Source organism: Henckelia pumila, chromosome 1, assembly GCF_033568475.1.
Source record: "Henckelia pumila isolate YLH828 chromosome 1, ASM3356847v2, whole genome shotgun sequence".
Lineage (NCBI taxonomy): Eukaryota > Viridiplantae > Streptophyta > Magnoliopsida > Lamiales > Gesneriaceae > Henckelia > Henckelia pumila.
Window position 1 is genome coordinate 155,886,343 of NC_133120.1, and position 16,553 is coordinate 155,902,895.

Genomic DNA, 16,553 nt, shown 5'->3' on the forward strand with positions numbered 1-16,553 from the left:
AGGCCCGAGGTTGTCTTTTGGTCACGATCATATTGTATTGTACCCCCGCGGTTGGTGTGGTAAGGCATGACGATGCGATGAAGATTGCATTCTAGAAAAGTAAATGGAGATGCCGACTACCGGTCACAGATTAATCTCTTATACATTGGCCAACGTATAAGAGATTTGTAGATGCCAACCAGGGTCGGCAAACTAGCATGATGTTGGTTAATGAGCCTCTTTTACGTTGGCCAACGTATAAGAGATTTGTAGATTCCAACCAGGGTTGGCCAACTATAATGATGTTGGTTAAATGAATTTTAATCTGCGACCGGTAGCCGGCATCTCCATTTACTTTTCCAGAATGCAATCTTCATCGCATCGTCATGCCCCTACCACACCAACTGCGGGGGTACAATACAATATGATCGTGACCAAAACACAACCTGGGGCCTTAGGACAATCGCAGATGCGTTGGCTACGGCTCCTACAAATCTTGCAGACACGTTCATGTCAAAGCTGGTGTATATCAAGAGCTTGTAACCAAACCCAAGAACCTAATCAACATCATGCTAGTCGGAGACGGAGCCGAGGTGACCAAAATCACCATGAACCGGCATGCTCCAGAATTTGAAATTTCTATCAGCGGCACAATCAGCAGGTATAATTTCAAAATTTTTGTCTTCAAATTCTTTCCTCTCATCTAACTACCGTGCTATACAATTTTCTAACATAATTTTCTTTTGATTTATCAGCTATTTTTTGCAATGGTTTTATAGCGAAGTTTATTACCTTTGAGAACTTTGTCGGACCAGGATCCCAAGCTGTTGTTGTTTACAGTCATGCAGATGAATGTGCATTTTACAAATGCACATTTCTTGGATTTCAAGATACATTATATGCCACATCGGGCAGACAAATCTTCCGAGAATGTGATATCTATGGCACCATAGATTTCATATTCGGAGATGCGGATGCTGGAGTGTTTTAGAGCTGCAATATTGTTATATATTTCTCAGCCCAAGGGAAAAAGTTGTTGAACTCCTTAAGTGCGTTTGTCTTCCAGAATTCATCCTTCACTGTGGCTCTAGGGCTCGAGCCACAAATTTCAGAATTTGTGGCATACCTTGGTCGACCCTGGTTCAAGTAGTTGTGATGCAGTTGTACTTGGGTGCCATCCTTAACCCAGTTGGATGGGGTTTATTGCTGGGTCATCCAATTGACAAGCTCACATATGTCGAGTGTACAGGAACATTGGTCCCGGAGCTGACACGAGCCACCGAGTGAACTGGACTGGATACAAATCCTTGGAGCATGACGCAGAAGCAATACAACAGTTCACTATCGAGGAGCTTCTAGACGGCGATTCTTGGATTCCAAGGACATGCATCCCATACACTGCTGGGCTAATATATGATTAGGCATGCAGTCGTATAATGTGCTTGTACATGCCCTTTTATACGCCACAGTTTGTATACATCTATGTGTAGAGACATTGTAGTTGTTTTCTCGGTTCGTTTTGGTGGAATTTAAACACGATTTTTGTTTAAAACGTATTTTTTTAAAAAAAAAACTATGAATTAATTACCAAAAACAACATCGTGGCGAAAATGTAATACTCAATATATATCCAACAGTTTAATTCATTAGATTTTGATAATTGAAAAGTTTTCCAAACAAAGATTTGAAAATTAGTCATCATAGTATCGAATGACTCGTCATATATATGTCCTTTAAAAAAACTAGTCGTATTTCGTAGCTAGGACGCTCAGGTCATATTGATCTTCACTTTTTCATGTCAATAGAGATCAGATGGATGCAAATAAAATAATATTCAAAGCATCACCAATTATATATTTATCCCTTAAATAAAGTAAAAATAGTCGAAGCACAAATGTTTTGGGTGTCGAATTTGTTTAATTTTGAAGTAAGCAAACAAGGGACACATGTTATTTTTGGTGAAAATTTTTGAAAGTTAATTTATTTAGACGGTCAAATTCAAAAGATTTCAATGAATTATGTTATGGTAATTATGCATGCATGAATTTTAAGATGAGATCTTTTGATTATGCTCCATTTGAAAATTTTTAAGTTGTGCTAGCAATTGAGATGAGATCTCGTTAGGTTAAAAAACATTTCCAAACTATCAAAATTCTAGCTGATGGATTCTTTGTTATGGAATTAATTTGGAAACGTGTGTGGTTTGGTCGATTTTTTTTAATGAAATTTGAACTTGTTGGGAATCAATCAAAAAAACTTGATATTTCGAGAATATTTACCAGACAAATACACACACACACACACACATAGCAACTCAAAAACACAATCCCAGAAGACAGATAAAACCCAACACATGCAGATCACTCACCAACTCACACGAAAGAGATAAATAACACAAGTATTTACGTGGTCCGGCAAGAAATTTTCCTACATCCACGGGAGAGCAGCACAACACTTTTATTAATCACGAACAGAAGAAATCCAATCTCAAATCCGAGCTTATTATAGAACCAGACCAAAAAACCTCTAACGCTAGATACAGACTCTATTCAAGCTTTAAACCCTTGAATCTCCCCTTCACAATCTGCGCCCTAGTTCTCTCCTCTATTTTCTCTCTTTTCTTCTTTCTCAAAATATTTTTTGCAGGTTGAAAATTTTGATTTTCTGTTATGTTCGTTACGGCCAGCTTTCATATGCTTATATAGAGAAAATATACCAACTTTCCTCTTTGGATTTTAGGTCAACAACTTACTAAGACCCAATATCAAAGTCAACATGGCCCAACTCGATAAGTTTTCTCACACCAGTCTGATCTACTCTCATACTTCAATCTTCCTTCAAGCTTACAGCTTCACGGACAATTCATCTGTCTTCTAACCAAGTCTCAGTACTCGAGCAATCGATCTCCCTGAACTCATCCGAAAAACTCATCTGACCATCACCTTCGATCTGATCCCAGTATTTGATTTGACCATGAACTCATCTGATCACTGAACTCATCTGATCACTACACTTTGATCTGATCTCTTCTCTATTTCCATTCAATCTGACAGAAGCACACTTCAACAATCTCCACCTTGATTCTTTCAGGTTGAATGCTGCTCTCCAATCTAGCCTCCATAGGCAAATTTTTAATCACTACATTAACTAAGTCCAAACATTTTTTGAACTTAGCATATGGCAGTGACTTTGTCATAACATCTGCAGGGTTTTCTTCTGATGTTATCTTCATAAGAACCACATCTCCTTTTTCAATCACATCTCTGATGAAATGCATCTTCACATCTATGTGTTTCGAACGTTCATGATAGACTTGGTCTTTTGTCAAGTGTATTGCACTTTGATTGTCACAGTGTACTACAACTTGATCTTGTTTCACACCAAGATCCGCTATCATCCCTTTTAACCATAATCCTTCTTTTATGGCCTCAATAACAGCTATGAATTCTGTCTCAGTGGTAGAAAGGGCAACCACTGACTGCAGATTAGACTTTCAAGTGATCGTTGTGTCATAAAAGGTAAACACATATCCAATAAATGACTTTCTCGTGTCTAAGTTTCAAGAAAAATATTAATTCACATATCCAACCTCCAGATCAATCCCATCTTGTTGTTTCTCAAACTTCAAACCAAACCCAATAGTGTCTATGAGATATCTGAGAATCCATTTAAGAGTTTCCCAATGATATGTACCTGGATTAGCCATAAACCTTGACACAACACTGATTGTGTATGCCAGATCGGGCCTACTACATACCATTCCATGTATGAGACTTCCCACTCCACTGACATATGGAATAAAAGTAATCTTCATCTTGTCTTCCTCACTTTTAGGTGACTGACTCGCAGATAGCTTTAAATGTTGTCCCAGAGGGTTCAAGACTCAAGAAAGTTTTTTCTTGATTCATGTTAAACTTCAGAACTACCTTCCTCAAATAATTCTCCGACTCAGATGAATCTTCTACATTTTCTGTTTCTCATTATGTCTATGCCCAAAATTCTCTTTGCTTCTCCTAAATATTTCATGTCAAACTCTGAGTTGAGCTGTTGTTTTAAGGATGATATCTCTTCCCTACTTTTATTTGCAATCAAAATGTCATCAACGTAAATCAGTAGGTACAAGATAACCTCCTTCATCCTTTTTCGGATAGACACATCTGTCATATTGGCTTCTCACAAAACCAATACCAATCATGAACTCATCAAACCTCATGTTCCACTGCCTCAAACTCTGATTTAGCCCATACAATGATTTCCTCAATAAGAAGACTTTATTATGTGTTTTTTGATGTATATAGCCCTTAGGTTGTTTCATATAAATGGTTTCTTCAAGGTCACCGTGTAGGAAAACAGTCTTCACATCAAGCCGCTCAAGCTCCAAATCGAGCTGGTTCACCAGTGCTAACATAATCCGGATGGAACAATGTTTCACCACTGCAGAGTAGACTTCATTAAAATATATCCATTTTACCTAGCCAAAACCATTTGCAACCAATCTAGCTTTATTGATCTGATCTGTACCAGGAGATGCTTCCTTCTGTTTATAGATCCACTTGCATCACAATGTCTTCTGATGCTTCAGTCTGTCTACTAGTGCGCAGGTTTGATTTTTTTCAAGTGAGTTCATCTCTTCATTCATAGTTTCTATCCACTTGTCTTTGTGTTTACTAGCCATAGATTCATCATATGTATTCGGTTCTGAATACTCTACCTTCTCAGCTACTGTAAGTGCATACCAAGCCAAATCAGCTTCTCCAAACCTCTTAGGAGCTCTGATCTCTCTTCTGGTTATGTCACTTGCAAGATTATATGTACTCAAGTCCTCTTTTGGACCACTCGCTGTAACATTCTCATCTTGCATCTCATCTGACCCTGTATCTGGCACAGAAGACTCTACCTCAAACGGTAGTTTAAGATTCTCACTGATCTGACTGTCTTTTCCATCTGTATTCATTTTATATCCCAGTTTGTTTCATCAAACTTTACATTTCTGGTGTTGAAACACTTTGGACCTCTTGACTCCAGGTTCCAAACTTTATAACCTTTCACACCATCTGGATACCCAATGAATATATATTTAACTGTTCTTGCTTCCAACTTATCCTGTTTCAGATGAGCATATGCAAGACATCCTAATACCCTCTTGTTTGAGTAGTCTGCAGGTGTCCCACTCCATTTTCCATTGGAGCCTTGAAACCAATTGCACTGGATGGGCACCTATTGACCAAATAGAACGCGGTAGATAATGCTTCTCCCCAGAAAGAGTTAGGAAGAGAAGCATTGATTAACATACATCTTACCCTTTTCCAGAAGAGTTCTGTTCATTCTCTCTGCTAGGCCATTTTGCTGAGGTGTTCCTGCCATTGTTCTATGTCTGGTAATGTCTTTCTCCTTACATAGCTTAACAAACTTATCTGATAAGTATTCCAGCCCATTATCTGTTCTCATGTATTTAACTATTCGATCACTTTTGGTCTTAATTTCCAGCAGTCATTCTTTGAATTTGTCATAAGCTTCATCTTTAGTCTCTCCTTGAGTAATCATCTATCAAAGACAAAAAGTATCTGCCTCCTCCATGAGTTTATGTCCGAGAAGGACCCCATAGATCTGAATGAATATAGGCCAATGGTTGCTCAGTTGTGTGACTTCCTTGACTAAATGACAATCTTTTAGATTTTCCAATAGCACGCCTATCACACAAATCCAGTGATTCGATCTTATCTCCACCCAACAGACTCTGTTTAGACAGCTCATGTAATCATTTCTCACTTACATGTCCAAGCCTCAAATGTCATAGCTTAGTTCCGTCCTACTGTTTCTGAATACTTGTTGTACTTCCTATGATTGTATCACCTTGTAGTACATATAGGAGGTTCCTTTTGACAGCTTTCATTATAACCAGAGACCCTTTAGACACTGAGAGACTTCCTCCTCCAGATTTAAATGAGTATCCCTGATCATCAAGTGTTCCCAAAGATATCAAGTTTCTCCTCAACTCGGGCACATACCTCACATTAGTGAGTACTCTGTCAATCTCATCATGCATCCTTATTTTGATATTCCCAGAGCCCTTTATTCTGCATTATTGATTATTTCCCAACAGTACCATGCCCTAATCAGATTCTTCCAACTTTTCAAACCAGGACCTTATAGGACACATGTGAAAGGAGAACCCTGAATCCAGTATCCATTCGTGGTTTACATCACCTTTAAAAACCACCAATACTTATGTTGAGTCATATACATCTGAAGCTACGGCCAGATTACCATATTCTTTGGGTTTTTCTTGTTGTTTCCCTTTTCTTTCTAGACAATCTCTTCTTTGATGCCCAACATTATGTCATGCAAAGCACTTCAAATTTCCCAAATTTGTGTTCTGGTATCTTCCTTGACTCTTCGATCTGGACTCTGGTTTATATTTCCCATTGGATGTCCTCTTATCACTTTTGCCCCTTACCATAAGACCCTCTCCATGTGATTTAGTGTTTATGTTTGACTTTCTCTGAAGTTCCTTGGATTTAATAGCAAACATCACTTCTTCCAAAGTTATCGTCTGTTATATGCCATTAAGCAATGCATCCCACATTAAGCAATGCATCCCTAAAGTTTTCATAGGTCTTAGGGAGTGCATTCAGAAGTATCAAAGTCCGATCTTCATCCTCAAGCTTTACTTCAATATTCTCCAAGTCATCAAATATCTTGGTGAATTCTTTGATCTGGTCTTCAAGGTTTTTATCATCTTTTATCATAAAAGAATACAACCTCTGTTTCATGTACAGATGGTTAGCCATGGATTTGGTCATGTATATATTCTCAAGCTTAAGCCACACAGCCGCCGCGGATTCTTCTCTGTCCACCTCTCGAGGAGGTCTATCACCCAGACAGAGAATAATAGCACTGTGTACTTTCTCGAGTAATTCATCCTTGCTCTTTATATCGCCGAACATCTCCTCCTTCTTCTTGAGGGCTTCCACCGATCCTTGCTATATCAAGATCGCTCGAATCTTAATTCTCCAGAGCAAGAAATCGTTCTTGTCAGTAAACTTCTCAATATCAAATTTCATTGATCCCACCATTTTTTCTTAGTTTCCCACAGACGGCGTCACTTGTTAGGAATCAATCAAACAAACTTGATATTTCGAGAATATTTTTCAGACATGCACACACATACACAGCAACTCAATAAAACAATCTCAGAAGACAGATAAAACCAAACACACGCAGATCAATCACCAACTCACAAGAAAGCGATTAAATAACACAAGTATTTATGTGGTTCGGCAAGGAATTTTCAAGGTTACAGATGTAACGTAGGGGTGCAAACGAGTCAAGCTACTCGTGAGTAACTCGAGAGCGGCTCGATCAAAACTAGGGGTGCAATCGAACCGAACATGTTCACGAGATTTTCGAGCCTACTCGATAAATATTTTATTTTTATTCAAACTTATCGAACTCGAGACGAATTCGAACATGTTTGAACTCTTTTTCGAGCCGAGCTCAAGCCAAAATTATTTTGTTTGATAGTTCGCGAATAATTCACGAGCCTTAATATTTAATTAATATTATATAATTATATAATAAATATATATACATTTCGAACCTTTTCAAAAATTTCGAGCTTTTCGAACCATAATATCCAAACATTAGTTCATGAAGAGGTTCGATTATTTCGAGCCGAACTCAAACTCGAACTTCATTTCAAGACGAACTCGAACTTCTTTTCGAGCCGAACTCGAGCCAAAATATTTGAAATTATAGAGCTTCGAATCGAGCTCGAACTCGAATATACTTATAACAAACTGAATTCGAACCTTAAAATTTTATCATCGGTTCGTTTGCACCGCTAGTCAAAACTCGACTCGAGCTCGAGTAGCTCGAATCTATAATCGAGCTCGAGCTCAAGTATTATATGTGTGTGTTCTAGTAGCTCGCGAGCTACTCGATTATATTTATAATTATATAAATAAATATAATATAAAATATATATAAATATAATATATATAAAATATTATTATAATATAAAATATATATAAATATAATATATATATATAATATTATTGACATTAACTACTCGAGCTCGAGTAGCTCGAACTATAATCGAGCTCGAGCTTGAGTATGAAATTCATTACTCGATCGAGATCGAGCTCGATCTTGAGTAGACAAAATAGAGTCGAGCTCGAGTAGTATGATACTCGAGTTCGATTTGACTCGATTGCACCCTTATTTTTTCAACCCAAATTTTTGAGATTTTTTCCATCCTGATTGATATCGGAAGAGGGATCGGGAATAAAACCTTATCCCAACGGAATTCCCGGCCCGTCTCGAAATAATATTATAATATATTTTATTAATAATTTTATTAATATATTGAGCTAAGTATTATTATGTTTCAACCCATATAACAATTAGTTGTGGACTTAATTCACATAATTGTTTGTTGTTGAAACGATCGAATAATAGAATCACGAAATGACATTTTATTTTTGTGAATTATTTAAAATATTAAATTAATAATTTAATTAATTCATATTTATAATTATCTAATACGTAGAATAAATGATGCAATTTTACAATCTATTTAACAAAATTTATCTAGTAATTTGTATCCGAATATTTTATTAATAATTATCTATTGCACAGTATGATGTTTTTCTCTTTGACAAAACCTTGAATCATTATCTGAAATATTTTAATATTATATTTTTTAAGTTGAATATTTATTTTTTTATTTAGAAATATGATCTAAATAGTATTTTTTTTAATAAAATAATCATTTTTTTGTTTTTTTGAAAGAAATCTTGAAAATGGAAGAACATTTCGGGATTCCTTCTTTCTACCCGGGATCCCGAATATTCGCGTCTCAAAATGTGTCGGGTACGGGATCGGGAGAAAAAATAATTTTTTGATTTTTTTCGGGACGAAAATTAGATAGGAGGGTTATGGGACGGGTCCCATTGAATATTACATTATTGTTTTTTTTATTTTGATATATCAAATTGCAGTTTAATCTCTCGTTAATTTTTATAACTGCGATATTAATTTTATTTGAATATAAATTAAATTGATTTTGAAAATATTATGCAAAACGCAACACGTGAGCCGATATAATAATAAAATATTAAAGATAATAATTATAACATAAGCAATGGCTAACGTATTGGGTTCTTTACTCCTTGATCACACTATTTGAACTCACATTTGCTAAAGTACTTGAATGGTAATCCTGCTTATCTTTTTTATAATTAGACTTTGCACACACACACACACACATATATATATATATATATATATATATATATATATATATATAAATGATCCCCTACATCCTAGGGTGCGAAAATTTGTGAGCTGTCACTAAAACCCGGTACAGGGTTTTAGTTGTTTTTTTTTTAATTTTTTTGCACCACTAAAACCTACTATCGGGTTTTAGTGGTCGCTCACAAATTTCCTGCACCCTAAGGTGCAGTTGATCAAAATTTTATATATATATATGTATATATATATATATGTATATATCTTTAGTTTATCTCATCTTACTAACAAAATAGTACCTACCTTGTAATATTAGATTCTACCCACACGCCACATTACACAATCCATCGTTCATCGATGCATACCAATATACTTATCTTAACTCAATTGCTAAACATACAACCATGCATGAATTAATAAAATAAGAATTAACGTTGAGCAAAAATAAAAATATAAAATTAATTCGACTTGTACCAATAATAATAACTTCTGTCCATAGTCAAAATTTCGGTGCCTCTTGCTCTGTGAAGCAGCACTAGATTCTCCGTGAATTTGGCCCCGTCTTTCTTCCGTCACCTTTTTATTTGGGGTGGCAAAAATTCCCGAAATCCCGACCCTTCCCGAATCCCATTCCATTTCCGTCCCGAAAAAATCCCAACCCGAAATTTTCAAACCCGAAATTTCTGGATTTTTTCCATCCCGATTAATATCGGAAGCGGGATCGGGAATAAAATCTTATTTCGACGGAATTTCCGACCCGTCCCGAAGTAATATAATAATATATTTTATTAATAACTTTATTAATATAATAAGCTAAATATTATTAGGTTTCAACTCACATAACACTTAATTATGGACTTAATTCGCATAATTTTTATTGTTGGAACGATCAAATTGTAAAATCACGAAATGTCATTTTATGTTTATGTATTTTTTAAAAAATTAAATTAATAATTTAATTAATTCATATTTATAATTATCTAATTAGAACAAATATGTAGAACAACACTCAAGAGATTAATTTGACAATCTATTTAACAAAATTTATTTAGCAATTTTATCCGAACATTTTATTAATAATTATCCGATACATTTTTTCTATTAACAAACTTTGAAACATTATCCGGAATATTTTAATATTATATGTTTTAAGTTGAATATTTATTTTTATTTATAAATATAAGTTTCTAAATAGTATATTTAATAAAATTATCACATTTTTTTTATTTTTTAAACGAAATCTTGAATATGAAAAAAAATTTGGGATTTTCTCTCCGTACCCGACGGGTCCCGAACATTCGGCCTTGTGAGCCTGATGTCTAGACATCAGGCTCAAACAAGGACAATACTCACCTTTAGAGCTAGCTTTTGAGGAGAGATAGGTCCAAACAAGGACAATCCTTACCTCTTGAGCTAGCTTTTGATGTGAGTTAGGTCCAAGTCTCATTTCTTAACACAAAACATGCACGAATCATTTTTATTTAATTAACATTTTTTTTTGAGTTCATGATATTTTTGTTTTCTTTTCTTTGTGAGTTAATGAAATTTCTCGAAAAATTATTGTTAAATTTATTATGAAATGTTGTCAATTTTATATACTAGCTGATCAGAAAATTTTGTTGAATTTATTAGTACTATTCAACCTGATTTTCACAATATTTCTAGATACATACTTAAAAAATATTACTTTGTGTTTGAAAAGTTAAAATATGTACGCAACTTTTGAATTATTAAGTTTTTATAAAAAAAAATAAATAAATCATAACCGGCCCCAATCCGCTCTAGCTTTACCGAATAAGGTTCCCGTTCAAATTAGCAAACTGGTTTCTAACTCAAACACCAATATCATTATATTATGTAAAACATTTATTATTCAAACTCAAAAAAACCAAACAAAAAAAAAAACATCGATTACAAACACACTACAACCCATTGTATTTTTTTTTCCTCCTCTGGAAACACATTACCACATACGAAATAAAGCAGAAACAAACATAATTTTTCAATGAACCCCAGGATTAATATTATTAAATATCAATCTCGGAGTCTTATAATAATAAGAATTTAGGGAGAGCCCCTAAACTCTCGACCAATTTCTCCCGATCAGGCAGATGTTGGTTGATGGAGCTTGAGTTCACGTACTCGTTCATCCATCCACACAGATTCGGGAATTTCTCTTTCGTTATGATTTCCTCTCCCACCAATTCCGCAATAACCAAAGACCAATAGGCAATAAAATTGCCCACAATATCCACAAATCCTACGACATCTCCCCCGAACAACTTCTTGCCTTTGAGTTCATTGTCAAGAATTTTAAGCGATTCCTCTGCTTCTTCCTTGGCTTTCGCTTGCTCCTCCCCTGAAACCAAACAAGCCCTCCTATATGCTGGCGAGCACTGAAAATTCCAAGAAAAAATATACATTAAACAGCGACTTTTTGTGCATATGGTAGGTGTGTTCAAAATTTGAAAACACTGAGTGGGTTAATATCCGTACGAGGTTTCAAAGCGTGTAATGCATGCAATTATCTCGATAAAATATTACCTTCTCATCCAAGAATCTAGCCCAGAAACGTGCCACGGCTCGGTCGTAAGGATCTTTCGGTAAGATCGTGGGGCCATTTTCCCAAGTTTCGTCGATGTATTCAAGAATCACCAATGAGTCGACGATTGGCTTGCCATTATGTATCAAAACAGGGATTTTTTTGTGGACCGGATTGGATTGAAGAAGTAGAGGGGATTTGTTGCTTATATCTTCTTCTATGAATTCATATTCGACTCCTTTCAGTTTCAGCGCCCATTCCACTCTCCTGGTATAAGGGCTGCGCCAAGAACCAATGACCTTCACTTCCGCCATCGATCACGAATATTACAGGCTTTTTCCTTTTCTTGTGTTTTTTGAATGTGTTTAGTTTAATTCTGTGTAATTTGCACTGGTTGGGAGCCCATTCTTATAGGGAAATTAAATTTGATTTGTCCTCTACGAAAATGTGGATAAATTCAAGTGAAGGATCGAGAACTTGGAGCAGTATAATACCAATTAGTTTGTTATTTGTCCAAATAATAATTCATAATTAAAATTACAGTTTCTCTCAGTGGTTCAATCAAATTTTTAGAGCTATTAAAGCTTATTATAATATTTTATTAGGTATAGTTTGAAACTTTATACCTAAACATTGACGAGTAACATAAATCTCTTCACTTTATATTTAATAATAATACATAATTTCTTACTTTTATTTAAACAAAAAAAAATGTAGCATATATAATACTTTATCATGTGATCATCTTCGGAAAATTTTTTTTCAGATATTTGTTTATCACTCTAATCAAAATTAATCTTTTTAAAATATCGACAAATATACCACCAAAACAAAAATGCCATTATGCTGAAATCCAATACCATACAAAATTTTTAAATAATAATATTTTTAGATTATAAAATAGCTGTTTTTTTTAGACTTTACTTTGGAACTTAAATCATTTTACTATATATAAAGATAAAAGTAGAGAACGACTGGTCTGGTCAATTGTGAAGGACTAAATTATTTGAGAGAATCATGGAAAGGCTGACCTATGCCATGAGATCAGCACCATACAACGTAAATCAAATGAGTTTGGGCCTATTGAAACCGGGTTCATCGTGTATGACCCAATTTATATTTTTGTTTGGCCCAAATTATGGCCCAATAATTAATGTTACCTTGTAATTTGTATGTATATTGTTGGATTGCATTAGATGAGTTCTTCTACTCTGAAACATGACATTATTCCTCAAATAAACGTCCCCTTTGTTCTTTCAAGTAGTAGTACCGTTTGATACATAAGATGAGATAATTGACCATTTATAAGAGAAATTTTTCCTTTTTAATTGCATTTACCCCGCCGAACTTGGGGTTTTTGATGCAGATAAATATTCTTGGAATAACTGGAACAAGGGTATCGAACTTTTTAAATAAATTATCTTGTTGTCACATGAGATATTGGCTAAAGAAAACGAGTTCTTGCTTTCTTTCATTATTAAAATGAATTTCTGGTAAGTATAATATAAATAATAAAACATATATTAGATATATATAATGTAATTTATGTAGTCATGTAATTAATTATATGAAATTTGGTGTATATGTAAGTTCGAGTTATGCAATCAATGATTATTCTATCATTCAAACCAAACATTATATACTATATCATATTATTAATTACCTATGTAAGAATCATGTTGGAAACATCAAGTTCTGGTGTTTGAAAACTAACACTAAGCGGATATATTAATAGTTCAAATCGAAGGACTAACTTAATCGCAAAAGAAGAAGCTCTAAACTGATCGCATTGCAGAGTAGAAACATTAAACTGATGAAGAAGAATCTCTAAACTAATTGCAATATCAATTTTGCTCATTACAAACAGTTTTGGGAATCAGTTTACATATCGCTTCTGTCTACATACTGCTTCAGTCTGCTATCGTTTCTCTAAGTGGATAAAGTCTTTCGTACATTGACACACCTGCAACATAACATCGCGATTTGAGATTATGCTTTTTGTAGAGAATGTTGGCAAAAGCAAACAAAGCAACGCAAAGAAATGTTTCTGGATGTTCGGAGATTTCATTTACTCCTACGTCACTCATTCTTCTTTCTCGAAAGGATAACACTAAAAGACTTTGAATTTTACAATCAACTTGCAAAACTTCACTCTAATACTAGGACTTATACACAATTACCTATCTTAGAACTTCTAGTTACAACACAATAACAGTCGTCGACTGATGAGATGACAATGTATTACAACTCGATTTGACTTGCACAATGTGATCCTTGAATGATCAGAATAACAACTGTAAGTGTGTGATTCGAGTTTCTTGATCAGTTTAGCTTGCAAGGCTTTGAGTGCGAAGATAAGTGAATGACCGCGCGAGCAAGAGAGGGCCTTATTCAACTGATCAATATTCCTATTTATAGGCTCAAATTCCAACGGTAATAATTTTGAATTGCATCAGATATCATTTGATTTTTCCCGTTGCTTTGTTCATTTTTACCAACATTCTCTAAAGTTGTGGCGTTATGTTGCAGGGATGTTAGTGTATGGAAGACTTATCCATTTCGAGACACGATAGTAAACTGATGCAATATGTAGCCCTTTTGAGAAATCAGTTTGCTTCCCAAATACTTTAGCTAAATTGATATTGAAGCATACTCTGTAACGCGATCAGTTTAGCGCTTCTGCTTTTGTGAATTTAGTTTAGCCCTTCTTCTTTTGTTTAGCACTTCTTCTTCAGTTTACCGCTTCTTCTTTTGTGATATCAGTTTAGCGCTTCTTCTTCAGTTTAACGCTAATCATAATGCGATTAGTTTGGTGTCAACATGATGCAATCAGTTTATCTCTTCTTTTTTTTGCGACCAGTTTATATCTTTTCGATTTGTAAACATCAAAACTTTAGGTTTTCAACATATTAGAATGAAATTATAAATTTTAATAATAATATTATGTTTTTATCTAAATATTAAATTTAGTTTCAATAAATTTAATGAATACTTAAATTTCTATTTGTATTTAATAAGTTCTTTTAGGATTGATAAAAGCTCGAATTAGCTCATGAGAGATGAATATATTTGTTAAATAAAATTCGAGCCCAGCTTGATTATAAACGAGTCAAGCCCAAATATCCCAGAGTTTGGCTCGACTCGGCTCGATTACATCCCTATTTCTGAATTTTGACAATTTCGGTTCTTTTTATTTAAAATTTCTTACGTGTCACTGTACACGTCGGCTCCACATCAGCACTGAATTGGTGCCACGTTAGCGCCACGTCGAAAAAAGGAATAAAATTGCCAAAAAAATAAATATAACGGACTAAAACTGAAATCGAAAAATATAAAAGACTGAAATCGCAAAGTGACAAACATACATGACCAAAAAAAACAATTTTTCTATTATTTACATATCCAAAAATTATTTATTTGTTTATTTCCAATAACCTTATTATCCGACTATATATAAGTGTTCTTTTGTTAGGTATTCAATGTTGGTGACTATCATGGATGAACATTTCAATATGGCATGGTATTCCACATAGTTGGTTGTATGTCATATGTTTTTTTATTTTGAATAAAATATTTTTCATATTTATATATATATATATATATATATATATATATATATTAAGTACTAATTAATTAAGGGAAAATTATAATTAATCTAGTTTTGTACGTCACCGTTTCATTTCTTGGCGAGTTGGGTAAATCTCAGCTCAAACCGTTAACAAATTAAAAAATTGGGGGAAAATCATACATAAACTATTATAAATCATATAAATATTTTAAAAATTATCAATCATATATAAAACAATAAAAAATATCAACCACACATCTATACTATATATATAAAAAAATATGTCTATTATTAGTCAAAAGAAGACATCCTTCTTTTGTTTTGTCATAACTGGCCTCATATGGTATGGTTATTACATTATTGTTTTTTTTTTATTTTGATATTTCAAATTGTAGTTTAATTTTTTATTAATTTTTACAATTATGATATTATTTTTATTTGAAAATAATAATTATAAAATAAGTTTAAAATTTTAAAAATTGACGGGCGGCGAGCGGGCCGACCTTGCCTTGACCCTAACTGGTTAGTGATCAGCCCATTTCGGTCTACTTCTAAATAGAGCCAAAATCACAACCTAACACATTTTTGTAAGGATAATGTTAAAGGTACAACAAATATCGTGTACAATGATATTTACAACAATTTTATCGTGAGATTTTGATATATTTAATTTTTGCATTATGTTGTAAGATTTATTGTACAAAATTAGTTGTACATGTAGCATTGCTCTTTTTTTAATGACAGGACCCTCGAATCAACCTCTCTCAAAAGCTGAGAACTTCGACCAGAGAGAAGATTTTCTCAAAATATGTAAATTAGGGTGACGCATGCCATGATCTAAGGTCACGTAGCTTCTTTTCCTATCATGGTGGAATTTGGATAAAAGGAGCTTTTCATCACAATTTTTAGGATTTGTTGAAAATATATATAAATATATATTATTATTTATTGTTGAATGTTGAAGGTTGAAAGTTGAAAATTGAGTTGTAAAATATTGAAAATTAGTGTGTGATGATGTAATTAATGATGTATTAATTTTTGACTAATCTCCAATTGAGATCTATAAATAGGTCTCTCCATTTGTGTAGAAAAACACAATTGTGAAGAGAGAAAAATTTTATAAAGTGTAGAATTTGATAAATTTTGAGCTTTTGAGTTTTTACTTTTTACCGTAAATTTTTACTTTTTCACAACACGTTATCAGCACGATCG

At 33.9% G+C, this 16,553-nt stretch overlaps 2 protein-coding genes across 2 annotated transcripts; both read right to left on the bottom strand.

Annotated features, from left to right (window-relative positions):
* Positions 1–3,010: 3,010 nt before the first annotated feature.
* Positions 3,011–6,926, bottom strand: LOC140874285 (uncharacterized). The gene is made up of 9 exons (XM_073277557.1): positions 6,742–6,926; positions 5,833–6,056; positions 5,280–5,393; positions 5,022–5,168; positions 4,691–4,923; positions 4,100–4,210; positions 3,737–3,832; positions 3,361–3,457; positions 3,011–3,264 (listed from the first exon to the last, which is right to left on the bottom strand). Exons 1-9 carry the CDS (start codon positions 6,924–6,926, stop codon positions 3,011–3,013), a joined length of 1,461 nt encoding a protein of 486 aa, XP_073133658.1.
* A 4,170-nt stretch (positions 6,927–11,096) lies between these two features.
* On the bottom strand, positions 11,097–12,196 carry LOC140875277 (probable glutathione S-transferase). The gene is made up of 2 exons (XM_073278926.1): positions 11,776–12,196; positions 11,097–11,627 (listed from the first exon to the last, which is right to left on the bottom strand). Exons 1-2 carry the CDS (start codon positions 12,085–12,087, stop codon positions 11,280–11,282), a joined length of 660 nt encoding a protein of 219 aa, XP_073135027.1. The 5' UTR covers positions 12,088–12,196; the 3' UTR covers positions 11,097–11,279.
* Positions 12,197–16,553: the final 4,357 nt, after the last annotated feature.

Bases quoted from the DNA above. Each gene is read 5' to 3' on its own strand.
- LOC140874285 (XM_073277557.1), bottom strand. From the start codon at position 6,926: ATGTTCGGCGATATAAAGAGCAAGGATGAATTACTCGAGAAAGTACAC. The intron at 3,833-4,099 runs GTACCTACTGAT...CAACATTTAAAG, and splicing joins AGGATGAAGGAGGTTATCTT to CTATCTGCGAGTCAGTCACC. The intron at 3,458-3,736 runs GTATGTAGTAGG...TCTAATCTGCAG, and splicing joins GAAGTCTCATACATGGAATG to TCAGTGGTTGCCCTTTCTAC.
- LOC140875277 (XM_073278926.1), bottom strand. From the start codon at position 12,087: ATGGCGGAAGTGAAGGTCATTGGTTCTTGGCGCAGCCCTTATACCAGG. The intron at 11,628-11,775 runs GTAATATTTTAT...TGGAATTTTCAG, and splicing joins CTAGATTCTTGGATGAGAAG to TGCTCGCCAGCATATAGGAG.